General features: G+C 44.8%; 1 protein-coding gene across 17 annotated transcripts in view; it reads left to right on the top strand.

Annotated features, from left to right (window-relative positions):
* ncam1a (neural cell adhesion molecule 1a) overlaps nucleotides 1-17021 on the top strand; it is a 177782-nt gene extending 160761 nt beyond the window's left edge. For 8 of the 17 annotated variants that reach the window (XM_040180407.2, XM_078106827.1, XM_078106829.1 and 5 more), the window contains 4 exons: nucleotides 7204-7411; nucleotides 8148-8261; nucleotides 8916-9359; nucleotides 13480-17021. In XM_040180407.2, the coding sequence (XP_040036341.1) occupies nucleotides 7204-7411; nucleotides 8148-8261; nucleotides 8916-9359; nucleotides 13480-13600 (887 nt within the window). In that variant the 3' untranslated portion in view covers nucleotides 13601-17021. Of the gene's footprint in view, nucleotides 1-1163; nucleotides 3308-7203; nucleotides 7412-8147; nucleotides 8262-8915; nucleotides 9360-13479 lie in introns of those variants that run through there. The other 9 variants (XM_040180410.2, XM_078106832.1, XM_078106831.1 and 6 more) reach the window with 3 other exon arrangements.
* Nucleotides 17022-25507: the final 8486 nt, after the last annotated feature.

The following is a 25507-nucleotide window of genomic DNA, read 5'->3' as shown; positions in this document are numbered from 1 at the left end:
AATATTGTCGTTTTTTTTACAAAGGTACAAGAAACAGAATATTTTGTGTATATAAAAGCCTTGTCTCCACACTGCTAATTGCAATAGCAAATATGTTTTGAACGGAGGATAATGTTGCCCAGATTAGTTTGATCAGCACAATGAGAAAACCTTTCTGGTGGATTTATTTGCAATGTTGCAAAATGTAAATCAGAACACAAAATGCTGCTGATTTATTAGCATAATGCTGCTAGTTTGTCAGTACTAGGTGTGCATTCCCTGCTTTAATTCCCTGCTTCAATTCCACAGTTCATCCGAATAAAATCCGTACCTCTTAATTACTAGAATCTTGTCGACTGGACGTCACGCTTTGCAGAGCGAGTCCGATCCAGCATCCCTGTACAAGCTGCTGATGGGATTTTTAATGCATCATTTGTTACCAAACTTTGGTTCATGCTTCCAAAGACAAACGCATGCAAACAAAACGCATGATGTCATACAGTTTCCGTCATTTCCCTACTATTGACCCGATGGGTGATCATCGGGGCGCTTTTATTTGTGGCAAGTAAGCACACGTTTGCATCTACATTACACCACTGGCCATTACAAAGGACAGATACTAGCCTGACTTGTTCATGTGTTCTAACATCCAGGTTGTCATCTTGTGTTTGATTAGTTCTGTTTGATTAATGTTTGAATGAAAAGCTGTTTTTTGCTTTTATCGAACCTATTCGGTCAGAGCAGTTGGACTTGTCGTGTCTCTCAAACATCCTCCTTACTGTGTTCATCCCCCATGACCTTCCACCCATGCATGCCACGAGCCATGTGTCATTTGCCGTGCTACTAACATGCTATGACTTCTTTTACTTTGATCCTCTAACTTAGACTTCCTTTTTAAAAAAATCCTGAATTCAGTTGTAAATCTGTATTTCTGACCTTATTTTTCTATCTCTCTCCCTCTTCCTCTCCTGCTTCCCCTTTTGTCCGTGTCCTTTTCTTCGTGTCTTCATGTGTGATCTTCTTGGACACCTATGGACCATGACATTGCCATACACACAAATTCTTCTCTCTGTTTGTGTTTTTACTATTCTTTCTCTTTCCTGTCACCTGTGCTATGATTATCGCTGCCGTTGCCGACGTGGAAACACTTCTATTTGTGAACTGTGGCTGTTCGATGACCTCAGCTACCCTTGGTTGCCGATGTGTTACCTACAGCCTGGCAGCTCTTCTGCTGTCCATGCTGACTGCGCTCTGGCTCTCATAAACTGATTTTGTTCAAGGAGAAAGAGGATAGTCTGAGCCTTTGAAATCCTTTGCTTTCTATGCCTTTTTGACCCTTGTGCAGCCACACGCAAGATGAAAAAAAAACGAGAAAAAAAAAAAACAAAGAGTCAAGACATTGGTTTCATGACGTTATTACAGGGTGCTCAGCACTTGCATCGTTCTCATATTTTGGGGATCTAGATTCTGTTGATATTTTTGTTTTCATCGGTTTTCATGTTGTATATGAATAGATTTGGAAAGGGAACATTTTTAGGAGTCGGACCTGGGTGCTCAGTTGGGACACTGCGCAGAGACAAAGTGTTGCCGCTTTGTTTTAGATACCATTAGTAACACATTCATAATGCCTTAATGTGATCGCGAGAGGGGTGAGATGAATAGAAGAATTACTTTACACTGTTTGATTACGTCTACAATATGCCAACCAGAAATGGCAATTGTAAAGAGACTTTTATTTTGGAATTTATTGCCGATCAAACAGAGACATCATTCCCCTGTGATGTCACAAAGGACATTAAAGCATGACCACTGCATGAGAGCTGACATTAGGCATGATCCAGTATTCATTGATGTGCTATGCAGCTGCTTTGAAGCTCCCCAGTCAAGCATTATGAATGTGTTAAACAGGTGAAGAGTAAACATGCTGTGCCTAATTTCAGTTTTTTTGGATACAAGCTTGAAATGTCCTGCTGTATTAGGAAAGTAAAAAAAAAAATAATAATAATATGGAAAAAGATGTGTTGGTTTTGGTCAGAGTATTCATTTTAAAATGTTTATTATGCTCACTTTCCCCGCCTGGTCAGGAGAGGACGAAAGGTTGTGCAGAACTAATCATGTTTCGTGACAAAGTGTACATACTCTTTACAAACTGATCTAGAAACTATTCAGCTGAGTTTTTTGTTTGACGGTTCATGTTCTGTTTTGACCTGAAAGCAGAAAAATGTCTAAAACTGCAACAGCTGTTAAACACTAAAAATTTCATTTTCATAATGTAATATTATTCTATTCTCTGAGACGTTTTTGTACGTACATATCAGTGTATTTCCATGTAACCATTGTAGGGTTGAAATGAATTGTGTTTTGTTTTTTCTTTCACGAAAGTAACGGCTTTCTGAAGCTTTAGTGACTAAACCTATTAAGACGTGTGACACAGTGCTGACTTGTACTTTACCTCGATTGTGAACTTGATTTTAGCCATTTGTTTCAACAAAATGACTCTGCTCTGCGTTCCGTGTTGCATTACGTCGTTCACAGCTGTTACACCCAGATGCTGAAAGATGGGAAGCCTGGCTGTAGCTTAAAAGAAGAAGATGCAGGATGCATTCTGAACAAATGGTTTATTAACCGTATAGAGGCTTTGCAGTAATACATAAATATGTATACAAAGATAGAACCACGGCAACAACGCTCTTTACTTTTGAAAGGGGACTTCTTTTTAATGTTTATGAAACATAAAGGTCAGTTATGATGTGGAGGGGCCATAATGTTACACCATTACATACACAGGAAACCGCTATCATGCTGTCATGTTTCAACCTTTTGAAAGAAAAACTAACCATGGAGCTTTTTTTTTTTTTAAACTTTTAATTTGTCTCATCAGCATCTGTTTTTGTTTTGCCTCCATAAAATATTCAACGGCATAACCGGGGCGACGCACACATTCTGTTCCAACATCCAACGGCTCCATGGTCCCGGGTCCGCATTCGGACTTTACCATTGCCACTGAAAACAAAAAAAAACCCTGTGTCATCTGCTTTTCATCCCACGATTGAATTGTTTCTCTCGCTTCAACCTTGTTGTTGTTGACGTAGTCGGAAACAAGACATTGGGAACATTAGGAAGCTCTCCTTTAACCGTGGTGAGTGTGAGCGATCGAAGCCGTCTATACAGTTTGCATTTGTTCAAACCTTTGTTCCGCACCGGGCTGCAGAGCTCATGGAAGTGTTGCGATGCATTAATGAAGAGACCACAACCACCTGCAGCCACCATCAGCGACACTTTGATGTGAGAGAATTAATAAAGCATTGGTACATTTTCAGTAACGAGACAGATGTGATTGTTTTGTCTCTCTGTGTAATTACGCATTACGGTGACTAGTGAGAAACAACTATTACTTTTAAGGGTTGACCACAATTTAAATTGGTATTGGTAATTGGTATTTCCCTCGGCCATAAAAAAAGAAAGAAGCATCAAGGACTTTTTCCAAAAAGAGCAAAAAAACATAAAAAAGCATTCACTTTTTTACAAAAATAACATTTCTGATGGAATGCCACAAGGTCCCATTTCATGCAGCCTGCAGCAAATAGCACAACTCCCAATAAGCAGATGTCAAAGGTCTTCTCTCTCTGATTTGTGACCTTTGAAGGGGGCTTTCAGGGGGATTACGTGAACGCAGCTTTAGGAGCCTCTCTGCCTGCTTACGATGAAGTGCCATAAAACTTCCACCTTGTACTCCTGCAGGTAAAATAACAACACTTCCCCAAACGGTAATAAGGAACCAGGGGAAGAAATATATTGGCAAGGAGGGAAATATACCTTTGTTTCTTTTGGTTAGTTGTCAGAATATTGTCCTTCCGGCCTTCGTTCGAAAGGCTGCGATCTAAAATCTGACTTTCCTTCATTATTCATTATCGCAGGCACTGCCGTCTAATCTCAACCAGCTTCCACCACAAGGATAACACGAGTTTACGAAGTCCTCGGGGGGGTTCTTTGTCACTTGTTAGTCCCTCCTGTTGTTCATCAGTGCCTGCGGAGTAATGAGAGTGCTGATCAGTGCTGAGTGATTTTCATTTTTGCTAATCAGGATCTCCATCTCCAGTATGTGCCTCAGACGTACTCGCGATGCATAGCAACGGAACATTCAAATGGACATTTTACATTACAAATTACATTTGGTAAACAGAAAAAAACAACAACTTAAAAACAGCCTATGGAAACCATCTCGTTGTCGGCATCACTCGGCTTCCCGGTGCTTGCGGCACAAACTGAACACGTGTGACTGGCGGAGCAGTGCGCCAGCGTGGAAACACACATGGAAAGAAGCAAATGGAGCACGGTCTAATTACACTTCTTACATCCGAGTCATGAGACGTGTTGGTCCCCAAATGGATGGTCTGCAATGTCCGTCCTCTATGCTACACAATGGGACGTGCATTTGGGAGTTTTTGGTCTCCACCACGTACGGGCACATGTTTCAGTGTTTGTAAATCAGTGAAGTGAGTGTTGTTTAAGTGTCTCCTGCGAAGAGACCCATTGTGGGGATCACAGCAGCAAAGGTAAAGTTCCCGCAGAGACATCGGAAATAACAACATCAAACAATCAGCAATAAGTAACAACAATTTGAGTTCAATGACATATTATAGATACAGAATTCCAATCTGCTCATTCGAAACATCGTCAAAGTCATTATTATGACCGTTTGCCTTTAATTCAGCCTGACATATCAAGCGTAATTTCAAATAGAACACAAGCCACCACCCAATCAGAATTGAGACGTTAAATAAAAACAAGCTGCCATCTTCTCGTTCAATAACAACGTTTTACATCAACCGCAAATATAAAGATTTTTCATCATCCTACTAGCAGAGGAGTCAGTGACCAGCTATTGATTCCTCAGGAATGTCTGGTTTTCAGTGAAATGGTCCCCCCCCCCCCCGGCACTGAATGCACGCCACACCATTTATTGTGCCATTTATTAAAATGCAAATGGGCCGATTGGCAGAAGAAAAACAAGCGTCGTCTGCAACACCGAAGTCACGTAAAACACACGGAGCCGTGACACGCTCCTGCTACGTATTTATTAATCTCAGAGGAGATGCGGGAGCGCAACGAGTGTGAAGCGATGGATGGGAAGACGGTGCATTTAAATCAAATGTCTAGTCAGACCTTTCTGTCCCACAGGTACAGTAAACATCATATGTTTAAGAATCGTGGCAATTTGTCAGGCTGAAAAGCTGTCGGTGAGGTTTCAAGAGCTGCGAGGGTGCAAACCATAAATCAACCAAGGCCGAGACGATTCTTAAAGACGTCAATTCTGGAGTCTGTATTCCAACGTTCAATATGGAAACGGGTTTCTCTTTCTCTTCTGAGATGAGTTTCTCCTCATGTGATCAACCGGCTCTAGTTTAGATTCACCGATGTTCTCACATTCTCCTTAGACTTATTGATGAGCCCTCGATGCTTTACAGACAGTAGCAAGTGATACCGCCATTGTTTCTGCCTCAAACAGAGCCGCCCTGACCAAAGTAACAGAGTTTCATTTAAATAGAAGAGCCCATGTGTCTCGTTGGGGTCTTAAAAGACATTTTAAAGCGGGCTCAGAAGACGGTTCTTCCTTCATGACCTTTGGTTTGACACCATCAAGGTGGCCGCTTTGAAAAGCAGCCCACCCTCCACTACTCAAAGGCCGAAAAGGCGCCCGGCGGCACAATGTGGGTAAGTTAAAAAAAGAAAAAAGAAGGTTAAACTTCATGCAAATCTCCTTTTGAAGCACAGGAGCGACAACATGGAGACAACAGATTTCTCTCGTTTTGATTCCCTCGGGAAGCAGAAATAGTTGTTTCGGTTTCCATTCATAAATTCCCCCCAATTCTATTTACGATATAACTTAAGAAATATAGCGGAAAATGATTTGTGGGAACCCATTTGCATCCATAATGCACCTTAAGCGTTGTACCACTAATATTTATTTTTCTCCTTTTTTGAAGTATTGTGGTAAGTAGCTCGTGTTTTATGCCCGTAGGGGAGATCTGGCTGCATGTTGCTGGTTTTCAATCTCTTGTCATCATATTTCTTCTAAGATGCACAAAGATGGACATTCTGCTTCCATTTAATAGTCTAGTTATTCCAAAAGCTATTGTTCAAATCCTGAGCCAGCCTTGGACTTCAAAATCCTTTTCATTCCACCCTGTCTATAAACTGCACGTGCATTTGTTTCTGTGGAATCGTCCCACAGAGGAAATAAGCGGCATTTGCTCTTTGCCCTCAAAGTGGAACTCTAAAGTGTCGACAGCCTGCGTATGTCGAGATAAACAGCTGCTCAGATAAACCTGTTTAACCTCCACGTTCACCCTAAAAAGCTTTGAAGCAGCTGTAAAAGCGACTCGGTGTCTTACTCTATTTTTAGGTGTGTCAGAGCGGGGAGGGGAGGAGTCGGCCTTTGACCTACACCTCCTATATTATCTACAAAAGAGCAAACCATTGCATTGTTTTCTTTCTGTTATTACTTCTGAAAATGTAGGGCTACTAAGTGTCTTTATAAACGTGAAGGAACGTACCCTAGTAAGGACCTTTGCACAGTATGTGACAACGGATGATTCCACTTTTGTTTCAACTCGTGTTTTTGGGGGGTATTTTGGCCCATGGCCCAAAAATGTTGTAAAAACGATGTATTGTGATCTATAGTATTCACACCCACTACCATTATATATTGCATGAATAGCCAAATGAATTGCGATTTATTTTTAAACACAGGATTATAAAAGTAGAGTGTAATATTATACTTGTTCGTATGCGGTGTACTACCACCCAACTAAATTTCATCCCTGGAAGTTCTGTGATTGTGTGTGAAATTGAACACCTCAAGTGTGTCGGCCATGAGGATTTAAAAAAGTAAATATCAAGTAGCTATAAAGAAGGCAGTGGTGGTTTTAAGATTGTTTTCGATTCGCTCATTCCCGGATGGTTCTCGTGTGATTTGTCTCCATGCGTTGAAGGAACAACACACTTGAGGCCGTGACGAGTGAAACCTGCAGCGCCGTATTAAAAGCTCGCCTGCGTTCCTCATCATCTCTCTCCCTCTCTCTCTCTAACTTTCCTTCTATCCCCTCTCCCCTCATGTTAAACCCCTTTCCTCTCCCCAAACTCTCTCCCCTCTTCTTTTCCTGCCTCTTTTTGCTTGTGCATCCCCCCCCCGCCCCGCCTCTGGCTGTCCTGGCGCTGCAGACGACGCCGGCGCCCGCTCGGCCATGGGCACCGGAGCCATCGTGGGCATCCTCATCGTCGTCTTCTTCCTGCTGCTGGTGGGCGTGGACGTCACCTGCTACTTCCTCAACAAGTGCGGGCTCCTCATGTGCATCGCTGTTAACTTCTGCGGGAAGGCCGGACCGGGCGCCAAGAGCAAGGACATGGAGGAGGGTCAGGCAGCGTTCACGTAAGTTTTGCATCAGATCAACGTGCAGGAGGGATAAAAAGACACAATGTTTGTACTTATTTCATTGTACTCTCCTACTACACCCTGTCTATTAAAGATTGTTATTGATAACTTCGTATGATTATATCAAAAGCAGTTTTATGCTGCATGGGTGCTTTGGTAATGCCAATCAGTGTTAAAATGAACGGTTTGAAATATCAAAATGTTGAATTAGTCCTAACAAAACAGAATTATAGCAGGCGTTAACAGCGAAAAAATCTGAAATCTGTTTAAAGAAATGAACATGTTTCATGTCGGCATATTCAGTTTGATATGTCGACTGTCTCCCGCTGTAGACGCTGTAAACTTCATAGATATTTGAACTAAACGGCTCACATTGAATATGCACATAGCTGATATTTTGGCACCTCAGATCTGAACGCGTCACTCCCAGCGAGAAAACACTTTTTAAGCTCGGCACAATCACAGAGCGGCGCGATGATAACAGACAAGCCCCGAGGGGACGCCTACAATCACAGCCTCAGATGGCGGAACGGGGGAATAACAGAGCGTGTTACACAGCTTCAAGGTCGATGCTGGTGCTCGGGCAGGTTTTAGAAAAACATTTGCGTCTGATCACCAGAATTTTCATTAATAACGGGACACCGCGTACAAGGCCGCGGCTCCTCTGGGAACAAGATAGGAAGTCAAATTAGCACGTGGCTTTGCTAACTGTCTGTCGCCGTCGGGGCAACAGGAAAGATGAGTCCAAGGAGCCGATTGTTGAGGTGAGAACGGAGGAAGAACAAACCCCGAACCAAGGCGGGGGTCCCACTGAGCCCAACGAGACCACGCCGCTGACAGGACCTGAGTGAGTATGGAACAGGAACTCATCGGCACGGTGGCTTCAAACAGAGGAGAGCCAGTTCATTTTGGCCATGAAGTCTATTAGTCACAGATTTAGAGGTCAACATTCAGGTGGTTCCAGGTCCGTAGGTAGGACCCCTCAACCATAACAGCTAATCAACAATAACCCTAATTTAACTTAATTGGGACTTTAAAAGGCATCATTTTTTCATTGTTTTAATGCTGCTCTCCCTGCAGTATTTGGGAAACAGACCATTTATGTGTTACTTTTAAACATCCCTGTGACTGAACAAACAATTTAACACCAACCTTTAGTGGCGAAACTACTGCCAGGTCACTTAACCCATTCAAACCAAAAGCTTTGTTCCTTTATCGCAAAAAGCACATTAGCATCATCATCCCAAAAGTCCCACTATTTATTTTTTCTTCACCCCTCCACAAATATTTCGTTGCTAACATTTTTGTCGTGTAGATCTTTACATTTTTCCCTGCAGCACAGCAGCACTCACTCTGCCTTGTTTATCCCCTGACCTGCACTCTACCCCTTAATCTCTCTCCTTGTCCCGTTTTTCCTTTCTTCCCCTCACTTTTCCCGCGGCTCTCCGTGTTCACTCCTCCCTCTTCTCCCCTGTTTGTCCCGCCCGTCCCCACCAAACAGGCCCGCCGCTGCGGACGCCACCTCCCCGGTGGTAAACCTGCTCCCCTCCACCGCCACTAACTCGGTTGCTGGGAGCGTTAGCGCGGCGCAGAGCAGTCCCGCTAGCGACGGCGGCGTGCTAACCGCCAAGGCCCCACCCCGAAACAGCCCCGCCGCCGCCCGGTCCGGCCCGCTTAATGCTAACGCCCAACCTGATGTCGGGCCCCTTGTCGACCTGAGCGACGCCCCTAAAGCCCCCCCCTCGTCCGACCCGACACCTCTTGTCCCAGAGCCGCTGAGCCCGGCCCCTGCTAGCGCCGAAGGGCCACAGAGCCAGCGCGACCCAGTCAAAGCCCCCAGCAGCAGCAGCAGCAGCAGCCAGAATAAGGACTCACAAGTAGACGGCCCGGCCGAGGACGCGCCCAGTGTCCTGTGCACAGACCCGACCGCACCAGCACACAATGAGTATGAACGCTTCCATCACCCCGTTCCTCACCTTGTCACCTCTGCCCTGGTAGCATCCCTGTAGCGTACGTGTGTGTCATTCGTAATGGAAAGATTTACCCCCAAGTGCAAACACTGTTTTTGGTGCCAGATGGCCACGTGCACGTCGATTTCTTAATATAAATGGTCCTACATCTCAGTAAAGGATGTTCGATGAGTTTGATTAAGGAGGGACACCCCTGGATGTTGCATTACATTAATTGGTATTGGCAAAACAAATTCACCTGTTTTTTTTAGTACGTTTTTTTTTAAATGATGAATGTTTAAATTCAAAGCATTTTCGTAACATTTCCAACCCCAAAATGTTACTCTTTGGAAGAGGAAACATTTTAAATCATACTTAATCTGCTTTAACGGAGGGTATTTAGCATATCTCAGAAAATGTCATTGTCATTAAGAAAATGAATTAAGCTTCCTTTAAATCCGGCTATGGATGACATTTGAACAGACCCGTCTGTAAAACCCTTTAAAATATACAAAGGAATGAAACTGGAAACCTTGATGTATCCACAGGGGAGATATAACAAGCAAATTTACAGAAAATACCCTTTAAATGTATTGTAAATAGATGCATTTAGCAAGACGCTGCAGGTCGATAGTGTAAATACCTTTAATTAATAGAACTCACTAAGGAACACCCCCAGGTCCCCACGCAAAACAATTGTTTGCTTCTGTGGTTTATTGCCGTTATCATTTAAGGGTGGACTTTTCCTTTGTAGAATGTCAGATAAAAGGCACACAAATGCAACACACCGGGATGCCACTAGTGTACACCTGTCCTCATTTCACCTCCACCTGTTTGTTTGCTCCCTCCAATGAATCAACCTTCAGCTACTTTATATTTCACTCACATTGTGTCTGTGATTATTTGGCTAGTTGCTTTTTAACACGCCTCGTTTCCTCGTACCTGTTATGTGCAGACTTTTACACGCGTTGTCATTCATGCATTCAATTAGCACATATACATGTGTTGACCTTGACAACAAGACCCACTTTTTCCATTCCTCCCTATCACAATAAAAGCCCTCCACACATACAGGGCAGAACCAAAGGTATCTCACATTAATCCTGAGCATTTCGCTAAGAGGAAACCGCTGCTGCAGGTATGAATAGTTTCCATACGTAATATCGGCATGTGGGAATTTAGCATTTTCCATGTTAATTGATGATGTCCCCTGTGTAGAAATGCCTGAAGGGTAAGTGAACACCAATTAATCTGTGAACAACAACCACACGAACAGCAGAAAAGTAATACTTTATTTATTTATTTATGAAAGAGTAATGAAACATCTTTCCTCTCATGTAGTGTCTCAAATTAGTAAATGAAATACTAATCACGAGGAGACCTTCAGCAGCCGCACCACTGCTCTGCCTCCTCTTCATTCTGCGGTCCAATTAAAAAAGCGATCTTTCCAGGACCGCTCTCGGAAATCCCTTGTTTCAGTGATGCTGTGAAGGGTCGGGTATGGACTTGTGGACCAGGAGTCTGCAGATGTTGCTGATCTCTGGCGGCCGTGTGGGAGACGTTGCGTTTCCTGTTGGGCCTGTGTGAGTTACGGGGGCTCGCTGACAATCACTCCCTCGCTCGCTCCCTCCTTCGTCCCGGCCTCACGCGGCCAGAGGAAGATGTCAGCGCTGAAGAATGAGGAGTTCAGAGCCGGCTGCAGACGGCGCTCTTGTCTGCTCAACATCACCTCGATGTGCCTAAACTTGTCATTGGGGGGATTTTTCTTCACCGCTCTTTGACAGTGCAGCTCCCCCACTGATCCACGAGGCCATCCCTCCTCTGCACCACGGCCTCGTCAGCCGTCTTGTAGGTTCTTGAGTGACGGACGCCTCCTCGGGACCCATTTTTCTCACTTGAGTGTTGGAACATCTTTGCTCAGGAATACGCAGAGCGTTTTGAGCTATAAATCAGGCAGTGTAGCTTTGAATTGCTCTTGATTTATGTAAGCGCTTTTTTAAGTGTTTCAAGAGAACAAAAAGAGCACTTAAAGTATATGAAGTATAATTTACCTCTGTGATGATGCCCATTGATATGAGAATGACGTTAATAGATGCTGAGGTTTAGAGGTCAAACACTGCAGCAAGGTGGCAAGAGAGGTTCCCAGATGGATTCACCGTATAATGGGAAAACGAATTAAAAATGGGGATCACCAGCGGGATTAAAACGTTTTTAAATGAAGGCCGATACACATATAGCATGCAGACGCGCTCACATTATCACTTCCTGACACATGCCTCGAACAATGGCCTCTAACACGGAAAAAACGCTCTAACTGGGTGAAGACGTCGCCGTTATTTAGCACGTAGAGCAGAAAAGAACAACATCTCACACAGTAGCGCAAGTCGTGCCTTCCAGTCGTGAAATTGCAAGTGAAGTGTGTGAATAGGGCACTTCAACAAAGCCGCTCGCCCACATTAAATGTGCACGCCGTTGATTATGTCGCCGGCCAGAGACGACGGCGGATGCTGGGAAGTCGTTTCGCTTATCGAAAAACCCCTTTTCTGTACATAACAAATCAAACCAGCGTATGTTCCCACTGGACAGTCGGCCTACAAGTGTTTTCTCCCGCCTGTAAAACTGCGTGCTCGCGCCAAAGCGGGTAACAACAATAAGCGAAGCACACCGAGGAAATCTGCCTTCGGGGATTTCTGCCAGATTGCGTTTTATTTAATGATCTTTTTGCTGCACAAACCGAAAAGATACTTTGAATTCTACTTCTCGTATACACAGACAAAAGCCGTGCATTAGCACACATCAACGCTACTTATACCACTGCAGCTTGCAAAAGAATATGTTAACAGTGATACCCAAGTTAAGAAAGATTAAGAGCAATAACTACAATAAGTACAAACAAAGCTAATAGATGATGTTGTAACAGTAGCAAAAAAGAGGAGGGGAAAAAGCAACAACCAGCACCACAGGTTATTGGAAGCAGATCAAAATAGGTGAGCTTTCTATATTTCCATATTCGCTAGTGAGATAATACAAAAGGAATGAAAAGTAATCACTTGGTACTGTGATACTCGGACAAAATTAGTGACTCATTTTGCAACTTAATTGCAACAGAATGCATTTTAATAGCGACGTTCCCGACCCTGCCCGCTGGCTGAATGAAGCGTGAGAAGGAAATGTGCTGTGAAAATTTAAAGATAACGTTTGTGCAGCGTTCTTGGCAACCTGTGAAGAATCCCAATGAAGTCAGCCCATGTTGGCGGATTAGAGTTGTGCTCCAACTTGAATAAATATTTCCTCTCAACATGGCCGGGAGATATCAAATGTCAATCATTCGTCAGTTGAGATATTATGATGTGCTGCCGGCATTATTGCCTCTATTGTGCCGTTTTATGGATATTGAATGTGAACACGGTAGGAATCTGCCTCTTATTCCCACAGCAGTTAACATTGTTATGCAGCTACAAGTATTATGTTCAACAAATCTAAAAAAAAAAGACACAGGTGTTGACTAAAAGATTATGGAAGAAATAAAACATGTGTTGACTGCAGCAGCGCGTCGCTACAAATGCATTGCAACAAGGCGGCGTACGCCGACGCCACAAGGGGTTCCGCTTTAGCAAAGTAACGGCCGCAAAGTCTCCTTCCATTGTGTCTCGGTTTCCGTCCAGACGGCGTGTAATCCTCTCGGGTATTGTAGTTTGTCTTGTAGGTTGCGCCTCATTCTTTCACTCCCTGGTGCATTGTGCCTACTGTACCGGCCGCGTCTCATTCCACATCAGCATTCATTGTTCCCTGAAAATAGCTGTGACACCCGTGTGCTCCTGTTTGATGTCTGGCTGGGATAGTGGGCTTGATCCCATTATGTGTGTAATGCATTCAGTTCCAGAAGGGAAAACAAATTCCCTCAAAGCATCTTGCATGCCCCTGCCCCCCCCCCCTCCTTTCCACCCCTCCCACAGCTTTTTTTCCCTTCCTCTTTCTTTGAATAATGACACAAAAGCCAGCTCAAAGCAGACGGTCTAGCTGTGAGGGAGAGAGGGAGAGACTTGTTGATTCTCTGCTGACAGAATCTCCCCTCTTTTTTGCCCCCCCCCCCCCCTCCCCCACCCCCCCTCACAGTGGTAAGACTGTGAAGGCCGACGGCACTGAAGGCGAGACGGAGGTGAAGAACGCCACGGCCGAGGTGAAGACGGTTCCCAACGAGGCTCCCCAGGCGAACGGCAACGAGAGCAAAGCGTAATCTCCTCACCCAGGAGCAGCCGGAAGGAGAGGGTGGCTGGGGGGGGGGGGTTGGTTTAAGGTTAAGTGGGAGGGATGGGAGGGATGGGAGGGTTAGGGGGAAGGGGACACATTCACTGAAACCTCAAAGTAATGTCACACACCAGCCTATCGCATCAGAAAAAAACGAAAGCAAAAGAAGATTGATGAAAAAATGAATGCGTAGGTCTCCATCTACAGTGTCTTCTGACCAGGAAATGTAAAGATTCACACGCCTTAGTTCCTCTCACGTCAGTTTCTATTTGCTTATTTGTCACAGGAAAAACAAAAAAAAAAACGCTAAATTGCTGCCTGTAGTGCGCGCTCTCTCTTGTGTTATTAAATTGATCACTTGTTAAATACGGAAGCCATTTTCCTGTAGATACGCATTTGTTGGACTGTAGCTTTACTTCACAGATTACATAATGTACACACAAGACCGGTTCCATGACCGACACGTCTCCTCTGTATGCAGTACGGTCATCGCCGTGGCAATGGATTGTGGGTCTTTCCTCCTTTGTTGATATTTTGTTGTGTTTAAACAATGTGCAGACGTTACTGCCTATTTAGCTTTTTCAATGTGATATTTCCAGAGATTAGGATGTTAGCATGCCGTTTTTTTTGCAAAGTTACTGTATTTCTGTACATGTTGCTGTCATTTCGTTCCTTTTTTAGAATTTTTATTCTTTTTTTCATAAACGTTGTCTCCATAAGGTTCCTGCCGAGAAAATCCTTGAGCATAAATTCTAAAGAAAGGGAACATGTTAATGTCTAAGGTTTAGGGATTGTAACCCTGTCTCTCTAAAAATTCTGTTTATACAGTAGATGTATATTGGTAGAATGATTTGCTTAATACATTATGAAAGACATGATTTTGTTGCTTTGCAGGTACGTTTATTCAAGTTTTATAATATTGATGAAAAACAAGAATTGGATAACATTAAGTTTCTTTCACAAAGTATCTGCTTTTTGTAAATTAGCTGTAAATGAGCGTCATTTTTAGGAGACAGGGTCGGGTCAGGTTTAGGGTAAACAAATGGTCACCAGTTGTGATCTGATATTTAGGGGCCTTTAGGGGCCACTTTCCCGGATTTCAAGGTCAAATTGTGTTGCCTCGGATGTCACGTTTCCGAAGGCGAAAAACTGCCTTATTTTTCCTCAATTTGACGGAAACTGTATTGTGAAATCCACCGCAACACTTTTTGTCCCCATCAACTCGTTAAAAAATGACCATGTGACCAAATAAGTGTGTTCACGTGTTCCCCGTGGTCATTTTCCACCTCACCAGTTGATGAGGACCACATAGTGGTTTTGGTCTCGGCGGCGCTCGGGATGGGAAGCTGGGCGTCTCATCTCGGCCTCTTGTACACACCTTTTACTGCCTTCCCTCTCGCACGCGCGTCCCCTTTTTCTCCCCCCCCGGGGTTCGGTTTCCCTTCGAACTGACCGCCTCGGGGCTCAACGGTGGGACTCAAAAGGCCGCGTGTGTGTGTTTTTTTTTCGTCAAAACAATTTCAGTCAGCGGGTTTGAACCGAGAAGCGGAACCTCGGTGGCCAAACTCGCCGAATGCTCCTCGCGGGGGGCTTCTGCGCGCCGACCACCGCTGTTCACCGCTTCCGGACTGATTGACCCGCTGCGCCTCTTTAGAGACCAAAAAACGCCCGCTTCTCTCCGCCGGCGTTCGCTCGGTCTCGGGGTGAGTTTGCGTCGTCACGGCTTTCCCGCCAGATGACTCTCGTTTCTCTTTGTGCCTGCAGTGGTGTGACTTTTATTGTAGCTTTAGTGCGGTTCATCACTTTGTTGTAGATTCACTTGTATCACTCTTGGCACGCGATCCACCTACTGGGAACGTTCTGGAACACGTCTGAAAACGATTACATGAGCCACAGTTGACGTATACATTTCGTCTGTATCTATTATGCCCGGCTGTTTATCACGGTCACTCTGAAAGCAGGTATTTCTAAATGAGTTAAGTTGACTCACTTGTGTAGTTTACCAGGTGACTACATGCTTATAATCTTTATAGATGCATGTGTTCATATTACAGCATTAAACAGCAGCTGAGACACGCGGTGCATTTCAATCCATTGTAACCAAAAGAGACAGAAAACCAATGGAAGCAGGCGTGGCCTTTAGTTTTGCACGTGGCAGCGGTTAGCATTGTTGCCACGTTTGGTGGGGTAATTATAAGGCTGGATGCTCTTTTAAACACAATAGAATGAAATCAAGCACAATAATCTGGTAAATAATTGTTTTCTTCTTGTTTTTTTTCTTGAGGTACAAAATCCGCTCAAAAACACTATTAAAATGTAACCAGCCTACAAACTTTTCAACTTTCATGCAATAGAAAATGAATGAATGAATAATATTCAGTTATTATACCCAGACAAAAAAAGCCCCATCATGCATTAAACAGGTACCACTCTCACCAGCATCTGTCTGTGTCCTCTTAAGACCAGAACTCGGAACATCAACCAGGCAGCTCCACAAACCCAATACAATTTATTACAATTTACACTCTGTGTGTGTGCGTTGGATATTTCTAATGAAGCTTAATGTTTTGGATGAGGCGAGGTGTTTATTCAGCGTATACAGCCGTGTTAACGTTGTTGCATACACACTGGACAGTCTAATAAAACCAGCCATCAGAATAAAAAGCATTCCAGCCCCTTCAAAACTAAAAGCCCGTGTCCAGAGATTGCTGTTTGTCTCAGGTAACCTGCTGGATGAAATGCCGGAACGGAAAAGACTGATAGGTCTCTTTTAAAATAAATGAGGTCAGCAGGCGAGTGAGGGGCAGACGAGTCGTACCGCTGAATATATTCAGCATCCAGCGTGCAAAGGTAGACGCTCTCCGCCTGATTGTTCAAAGTTTTGTTAACGTTGCGCCAAATTCGACACTTCGCTTCCCCTCGAGTGGCGCCGAGCAGCCCGTGTGAAGGTTTCAGCTGTGAGCGTAATGGACGGACTGAGATTCCTCGCCCTTCAGCTAGATTTTCGTTCTCGCCTTTACGCTCAGGCCTTTCAGGGACCCTCTTCAACAAAACCGAATAATGCAGAATGGTGTAGAAACTTCAACTACCCATGAAGGAAGAAATTCTGCCTAGGAAGCCAATCAGACTTTTTCTTTTTGTACAGTGTTCCTCCTCCCACCTTTCGACTGCAAGCTAGTTCACTGTGAATGTGTGAGTCCATTGTGTCCTTTGTCGTAGAGTTGAGCAAAATAGTTTGATTGTGTAACGATGTAGTGGTATGCAACACAATTCCAATCCAAATCCAACGGCAGAGCGGACGGAGATCTCCCAGCGGCACACTGGAAAGACGCGGTGCCTTCGGATGAGAACGTGGTGGCATGCATTCCGTCCCCCTTCAGTGTCTGTCCATTAAAAGTTTCACATCTCCATCTTCTGCTGACTTCCTGTTTCATTCGCTCCATTTCACAGCTGTGAGTTGAGCGGCGCTCAGTTCAAATTGTGTCGTTTATTGAGAACGAGGCCGTCGACGTGTTCGGATAGATCTGAAATCCTTTAGTTTTTTTTCGCCATCAGTTACGATGGAAACTGTTTTCACCAAGTTAATTGCTGACACACACGGTTATTAACCTCATAAACTGAAACCAAATCATAGAGAAATATGTGTTATGTAGTGTAGAGTTGATGCAGTGATCGCTGAGTGACGTCGATTCTATGTGATGATCCAATGAGATTATACAACACACATGCAAAATATATCAATACTGGCAAGCCGAGCACATCTGCAGGTTGAGGGAGACGTCGCCGCGTCCTGAACATAAAAGAGAAAGAAATCCAGCCGGCCTCGTGATGGCGGCGTGTAGCGGCGCCACGATGAACAACACCAACGCTTCTGTAGAACCGGCTGTGTTAAACCACAGCTCGCTCTGGATTACTGGCGTCACGTGACACCACCACATCGTGCCAACCGTCACATTACATCATTATATGACACGATGACACTTTGCTCAGGTCCGATATCCTCGAAAATATCTGATATTGTTGGATTTGTCAAAAGAAGGAAAATATATAAGAAATCAATATCACACTTTCTCATATGGTACAAAAAAACAACAATGAAGGCTTAATGTATTGTATTGATCTTGAAGTGTTGTGTAGTTTGTAGCCTGTTTGTTAAACGCTGTATTTTGTGCTCTAAAGGAAAACAAAAAAACTAAATGGGATAGTTGTCACAAGCAAATGTTACCGTTTCTGCTGAAATACGGTGTGAAATTATACTAAATCAGGCATCTCAGCTTTTTTTGGTTTTCTTACAAAAACAAGCTGGGAAATGTTCTTCCTTTGAAGGTTTGGATGAGATCTCGTTCTGCCCACTGAAAAGCTTTTTGGGTGATTCCGTCCCCTTTGTTCGGATTCATGCAGCCCTGCATTTCTCTCTCTGAGTTCACCGCTTGATTCATTCAGAATAAAGACATTTTTTTTCCATCTTGCTCAGCATTTTGCGTGGAGAGAAAGCAACATGAATCTTTCAGTGTCTGAAATGGGGGGGGGGGGGAGAAGAATGTCCTGCAGGGTCCTCTGTCTCACTGTGAGAATCCCCAACACACGCCGGGTAAAAGCCGACGTGCTTCACATTCAGGGCGATGCCGTTGATCCAGAGCTGCACTCTGCAGGCCAAACATCAGTGACCCCCCCAGGCTGTACTCTGTCATCGGTGTAAATACTGCCAGAGATTCTTGTGTTGAATAAAGGTTAAGGAAAAACTCATTGCCCTTTTGTCCTCAATTACAAGGATTGTGTGGCGTGTTGAATTCAAGATTTTAAGGTAGATTTTTGGATACAGTTAAAAATTAAGCCATGATTTTTTTGCTGATATTTTTCCTGTTAAAATTCCATCCATAGTAAATATATTGGAAATATCCAGGATACCTTTCACAACTTCTCCACGAAAGAAGAAATTTCCCCAATTGAGAAACTACTACTAATACCACTAATTAACTACAGCAGTATGTAAAGATAGAGAGAAAATGTAAATGTTCAGCGTAATTGTTGAGGTGTCCATTTATGGGTGCAAGCTGATAATATTAAGAACATCAGAATGTCGTCTCACGTCATCTCATCAAAATGTTCTCATTTTCAGAATCTAGTTAAACAGGTTTTATAACAAATCTTCAGTCTGATGTCTCTTTTACTCCGTCCTCCCTGTGACGCAGAGAGAAAAACAACCAAAAGGTAAAAGCTGCATCCGTACTCTCCCATCATACATCCCTCTTCATTAAAGACGCCATATGCACGTTATGGTTCCCTCTGTGGATCAGCCTTATAGATAAATATTAGCTAATATTATATAAGTGTTGTACTACCATCTCATTTGTAAGCGCCTCCATCATGTCAAGTGTTCCATAGATATTCTGTGCAGCTCCATCACTCCCGGATGCTGCTCCTTGATGTTTCTCCTCGTGGCGTGCAGCTGTGCTCGTTGGCCACCAGAGGGCAGCACGTTCCCGCCGTACAGGGACGGACAACACGGTCCAATCGGCTCAATCGAAGACGATCCACGTGGTACAAGTTCACGTTGAGTTCATTATGATTTGACTGTGCGTTACTTTGCAAAGTAACACACTCTTCAGAGAAGGAACAAGAACGTACGAGTGTCGCGGGGCTGTGATTCAGTACCAAATGACATTTCATTAGTACAACAACACTCTGGGATTTGTCCAAAAGGTGGCAGACTAACTCAATTTAATAGCGTGTTCGATCGGGAACATCAATCTCTTTAAATGGGGAATACGATTCACCAAAAATGAAGGTTACACGTACTCTTTTTACTTTTTCATAATCCAGTTTCATGTGTATTTACACGAATACACAAATAATTAGAGTGTTGATCTGTGTTGATCCAAATTACTAATAAGACTGGACGATGATTAACTCTGTGATGAGGAGGCGAGTTGTTTCTATCTGTGGTGTTCATGTGACAAATGTAAGAAATTATGCTTTTTCCTATAGGTACGTAAACCACTCAGACATTCAAATACATTTTCATTCAAGCAGAGTACTTTGTCTCTGTTTTTACAGCTGTACCTTTACGTGCACGCCTGTGTTTTTAGTTAATGGTTCGTAGTATAAAGGACAAGACCCGGTGTCAAAACCGTCCATTTAGACATCCTCCTCCTTCACGTGGTTCCTCCTCCCGTCTGCTGCACACTTCATTTCACTGCCCCCATTAAGCCCAACTTTGCACAACCCAGATTAGGGTCCTTTTCAGGGGAGCCTTCCCTCCCCCACACTACAACAATGGTCCAGTGTGGTCCCCTTTGGCCCGGGATTGATCCTACATCCTGATAGCTGAAGGCAGAGAGCCTTGTGGATATTACCTGTCTGAACACTCACTTACTTCTGAAGTCTCACACACACACACACACACAACTGTTTGCTACACACCTCACCCATCATCTTGTTTAGAGGGGACATTAGTCAACGTGTGGTAATGAGTTAATTAGTAAAAGAAAAAGCGTGTGCCATTCATACTTTTTTTTGTCTACACACCTTTTGTCGTAGATCAAAGGTGCCGCGTTTGAAGCTTTAATTCAAAGTCACATTGAATTTAGATGAAAAAAAGATAATTGCGGCGAGTGAAATTATCTAAAGGTGGATGGGGCTCAGAAAAACCACTGTAGAACGAACGTTCCCATCGAAATCAACCACGCAGGAGGATCAGAGGGGCGGCCGACATGATTTGTACCTTTGCAAAGAATGCACGGAGCTACTCGCTTGTACACCTCTGTGTCAATTGTGGGCACAGCACTTTTAATACATGTTTGTGCGTCTGGTTTCTAGCAATCTCACGATCCCTCGGTTCTCGTGTGATGGTGGATGCTTCTCGGGGGGGCAAAGGGGCTTCTGGGGCTTCTGGTGAAGACTTGCTTACAGTCCGATTAGCAACTGGAAATGTGAGACAGCAGCTGGAGTTGAGAGTCCCTCGCAGCCACTTTTATGAGCTAATTTTAAACAAATTAAAAGACGAATAATAAATTAAGCCGATAGCCACTGGGCTACGATATTGTATTTCAGCCAATGCATTTCGGTTTTATTTCCCTACACACAGGCTGTCAACGCTAATACCGCTAACTGAACCTTGGAGTATTTCACACTTTGCTGCAGATTCAGCACACAAATGCATGACAGGTTTCTAATACAATTAATGAAATATCTTTACATTAAGACTGATAAACTGTTAAAGGACAATTTAGTGTGTTGACAATTCAGGTATTAAACACGGATTGGAAAGTTTGACCATCATCAGCGAGTCTGCAACAGAGATCGATCCAACATAAAAAGGACAAACAGGACATTCGTTCAAAACTCCTACTATCACGTGATAGGATCATATAACTTAAACCTGAAGTAGGATGGAAGGCCAAATGAAAGATGGTCAAGTGGTTTGCAATCTTTCTCGTGACAACTAAGTTCCCCTTTTCAATCGTTATTTCAACATTTCCTCATTTACTTCCCTTCAGGATCTTGAGGAAGTTCCCGAGATGGACAATTGAGTTGAGGAAGTGAGTCAACAGCCATGAAGATATCAGGAGCATCTTGTCCAGAATGTTAATTAGTGACCCCATAATAGCAAACTAGACCATCTTGTCTGTTTATAGATTAGTTAAACGCAACTGTGATATTTTTAGACTCTCGCAAATTACAAAACATTCCACAGGCTGCGGCATGTAGAAAAAGGGAATGAAGTACTTTTTTTATACACCAAGCAGTGAGGTAGCTTGGCCTGCATGTGAATTGTGGTAACCACCAACTTTATTTGTGCATAACTCTACTGCGCCTCCGAGCACTAGGTGGTGTGTGTGTAAGATAAATGCAGAAGCCGCTCACAGGAAATGTAAGTTAACAGCGCAGGTGTTGCTGATCGGGTGAGAAGCAAAGCTGGAGTTTTTTTTTTATTTATAAATTTGCGAGAAAAAAGAAAAAACCTGCTGGAAGTTACGGCCACAAAGGATCATGTGCACTGGTGAGAAAATGTAAAAAAAAAAAAAAAAGAAAGAGTTCCTGTGTGTGCATGTGAATGCAGAATAAACAGTAAATGATTGAGTGTGCTGGCCGCCTGATACGAGGCTGTTTTGGTACAAAGTGTTCTCCTCAGCTGCCTGCGGAGGAGCAGCATCATCATGAGAATGTTCAAAAAAAACATTGTTGGTAGTACTTTGTGCCAAGCGGGTGAAATCATTTTCCGCAGTGAGGGCTTGTGAACTGGTGTAAACAGTGAAATGATTCAGTGGAGCTGAATTGATTTGATCAAACAGAAGGTCAGCTTAGTTGAGAAGATTAGAGTGCAGGCTGAATATACCTGAGGGTGAGCTGCACTTTGTTTTTAACATACTCACATACGCAGATGTTTGCACAGCAGATTCCCTCTTTTTTTGTGCGTGCGTGTGTTGGTTTTTTTCCCTTCACGTTGTTAAAGAATACTTGTTTTGTTTTTAATGCGGAGCCACGATTCAGCCTTCTTGTTTTCCACGCAGCTCCTGTCTTGTCCATTTCTTTTCTCTTTTTTTTTTTTGCCTCAGCGAAGAGGCAGCCAGCCATGAATTCCTAACCAGAACACTGTGCTTCATCTCTGCTTCCCAACCTTTAAATCACATCAGCGTTACATCACAGTACACGCAGCTCCTACTTCCTGCTCGGGAAATGATGCCAAACATCTTTCTCCTCCACTAAATCCCTTTTCTTCCCCCCCCCCCTTCCCTTCTGTCCCAACCATCTCGTGGTTGCAAAAAAATATATTTTTCATCTGGTCTTCAACTGGAGAAGAAATATTTTTTCCAATATATGCTTTTAAATTGCATCACTTCATTGTGTACTGCACAGCAGAGTACCCAGACTTTATGTAAACATGTATAAGCATCTCTGAGGCACTGGTGTAAATCCACGAACAGCTGCAGATATAGATATTATTTTAATACAGCTGTGGCCGGTCTAGATGGAAGTGGAATAAAAGGGTATACCCTTATATTACTTGACACACCACTGCCAACGTAGCAGGAAAAACAAGTGCTGATGTCTAGTAGGAAACCTGTTGTTGTTGTAAGCAACAATTACCTCTGGTTTTGTGCTTTAGTGCACAGTGCAAATATACTGAAAAGACGAGTGCTGTGGAAACCCACTATTACCTTAATTACACAAAATACGCAAAAATAGAAAAAATTGTATTGTCCAGATGAGAAATGTGATGTAAATATTTACTGCATCCACATATTTGTTCCAGAAACCCTGACTCCCGTTTTCTTTTCTGTTCCTAGCATCCTCTTATTGCACTGGGCCTTCACAAAGACGTCCAGCGGGAGCTCCGGCAAATTACACAAGATTTGGTTTTTGATCAGCAAATCTTCAGAAGGGGGCTTCTTCAAAGAAATAACTTCCCACGTCTCTTCTGAGGCCCAAACAAAAACTCCTCCTAAGTGAATGGCTTCTGCTCACAGCTTGTGGCCGCAGCTGGCAGCATTGTTGGCCACTCTCGTCCTCCGACGGACGGGGCGAGGATGAAGGGCGGCGGAGGTGGCCGACGCAACAGGTACGCACATGAAACGACCGCCCCGCCTCCTCCTCCGCACCACTGGCTTGACAAGGTGTTGGTTGATTTATGTCAGTGTTTTGTCTTGTTTTGTTTTTCTCAGGGTGTCGGGTTGCTCGGATGACTTTTTAGGGATAATAAGCTCAATGTTTGATTCTCTGTTTTTGCTTCAATGAGCCGCAGAATAACCCAGAAGCCTTGCAGGCTCCTCATCATCAAAAGGAGAACGCAAACAAACAATATGTGTGTGTATATATTGTGATGCGTCTGGGTCCAAAACAACCACAAAGTTTAGGAGGGGAAGGGTGAACACGCCGTCAGCGTGGCTTTATTTCCAACAAAACAAACAAAACAATAGGATGAGGACGCCGTCCGCGTGCTGCCGGTCCCTCCGGCTCAAACACGTATCAAAGACCAACTTAAAACGTCCTCGGTTTCCCGTCGTTGCCTGGGACAAAAAGGGTGGTCGTTAGTCAGGGAGTGATCACAACATGACTAACAGGGTCGAACAACGTGGAGTCTCAACTTACCGCCCGATGGTGAGAGCTCTGCTCTGGATACGAGCCAGGCACACACAGAGAGGCCAGGGTGCAGCTCCTGTTATGCCGACACCCTGATTGGCAATTCAGCACAGCCGTGCTCCTGCAGGCGGGGCTGGGAGCATATCACCCTGATCAAGGATGGATCTGGGGACATACCTCCCATCGATGACCCGCCCCAAGAGCTGCACCCGGCCCCCTCTGCGTACACCAGTGCTGCAATAGAGACTCTCACCTGATCGGGGGCAGCCTAGGGTAGAGACTCCACATTTCCCCCCCCTAAGCTCCTTGCTTGGTCCAGGAGCTTCATGGTCATCATCTTCGTGCATGCGGGACATGGCATCTGCATGCTGCATCTCTTTTCCGGGCCGGTGTTCGACCCTGAACTTATAGTTCTGCAGCTCCACAAACCACCGCGTGACCCGCTCGTTCCGATCCTTATTGAGGGCCATCCACTTCAGGGGTGCGTGGTCTGTAATGAGGGTGAATTCCCTGCCCCACAAGTAGTACCGTAGGTGATGGATGGCCCATTTCACGGCCAGGCCTTCCTTCTCGACCGTGGCATAGGTCTTCTCATGTGGCAGCAGCTTCCGGCTGATGTAGGTCACCGGGTGTTCGTCCCCGTCGACGTTCTGGGCCAAGACTGCTCCAATGCCGGTCCCAGAGGCGTCCGTGTGGAGGACAAAGGGCTTCGAGAAGTCAGGGGCCACCAACACCGGTTCCTCACACAGGGCTTTCTTCAGGGTCTGGAACGCCTCTTCAGCCTCCCTGGTCCACTTCACATGGTGGGGCAGATTCTTCCGGGTCAGTTCGTGGAGGGGGGCTGCGACTGTGGCAAAGTTTTTCACAAATTTCTGGTAGTAGCCCACTAACCCCAGGAAGGACTTCACTTGCTTCTTCGTCACTGGGTGTGGCCACTGTTGGATCTTCTCGATCTTCCGTACCTGGGGCTTCACGCAGCCCCTCCCTATTGTGTAGCCCAGGTAGTCAGTTTCGGTCCATCCTAGTCGGCACTTCTTTGCGTTGGCCGTTAGCCCGGCCCGTCGTAGTGCGCCCAGCACCGCCTCCAGGTGCTCCAGGTGTTGGACCCAGGTTGCGCTGTGGACCACGATGTCATCTAGGTAGGCGGCGGCGAATGATCGCAGGGGCCTGAGGACTTGATCCATAAGCCTCTGGAAGGTCGCGGGAGCACCATGGACGCCGAAGGGTAGGACCCGGTACTGGAACAGTCCGTCTGGGGTGGCAAAGGCGGTCTTAGGCCTTGCCCTTGGGGTCAGAGGGACCTGCCAGTACCCCTTCGTCAGGTCCAGGGTGCTGACGTACCTGGCCGGCCCCAATCGCTCAATCAGCTCATCGACCCGGGGCATGGGATACGCGTCGAAGGTTGAAATGTCATTCAGTTTCCTGAAGTCGTTGCAGAACCGCAGGGTCCCATCCGGCTTTGGGACTATGACAATGGGGCTGGACCAGGGGCTGTAGGACTCTTCGATCACGCCGAGGTCAAGCATCCTTTTCACCTCCTCCCGTATGGCTGTCCGCCGGGCCTCCGGTATCCTGTAGGGCCTCTGTCTGACCACTTGCCCTGGTCTGGTTTCGATGTCATGCTGGACAACTTTTGTGCGTCCCGGTAGCTCGGAGAAGATGTCCCGGCTGCGACTTAGGAGCTCCTTCATATCCTGGACCTGTCCTGGTGCAAGGTCCTCTCCAAGGGCCACCTCTGGAGTCTGGGGAGAGACAGGGGACAGAAGAGCCGGGTACGGCAGCGGCTCGGCCGTATGCCACTTCTTTAGAATGT

Source organism: Gasterosteus aculeatus, chromosome 7 (assembly GCF_964276395.1).
Source record: "Gasterosteus aculeatus chromosome 7, fGasAcu3.hap1.1, whole genome shotgun sequence".
NCBI classification, from domain to species: Eukaryota; Metazoa; Chordata; class Actinopteri; order Perciformes; family Gasterosteidae; genus Gasterosteus; species Gasterosteus aculeatus.
Note: the sequence above shows the minus strand (reverse complement) of the source record. Positions and strands in the feature narration are given on the sequence as shown.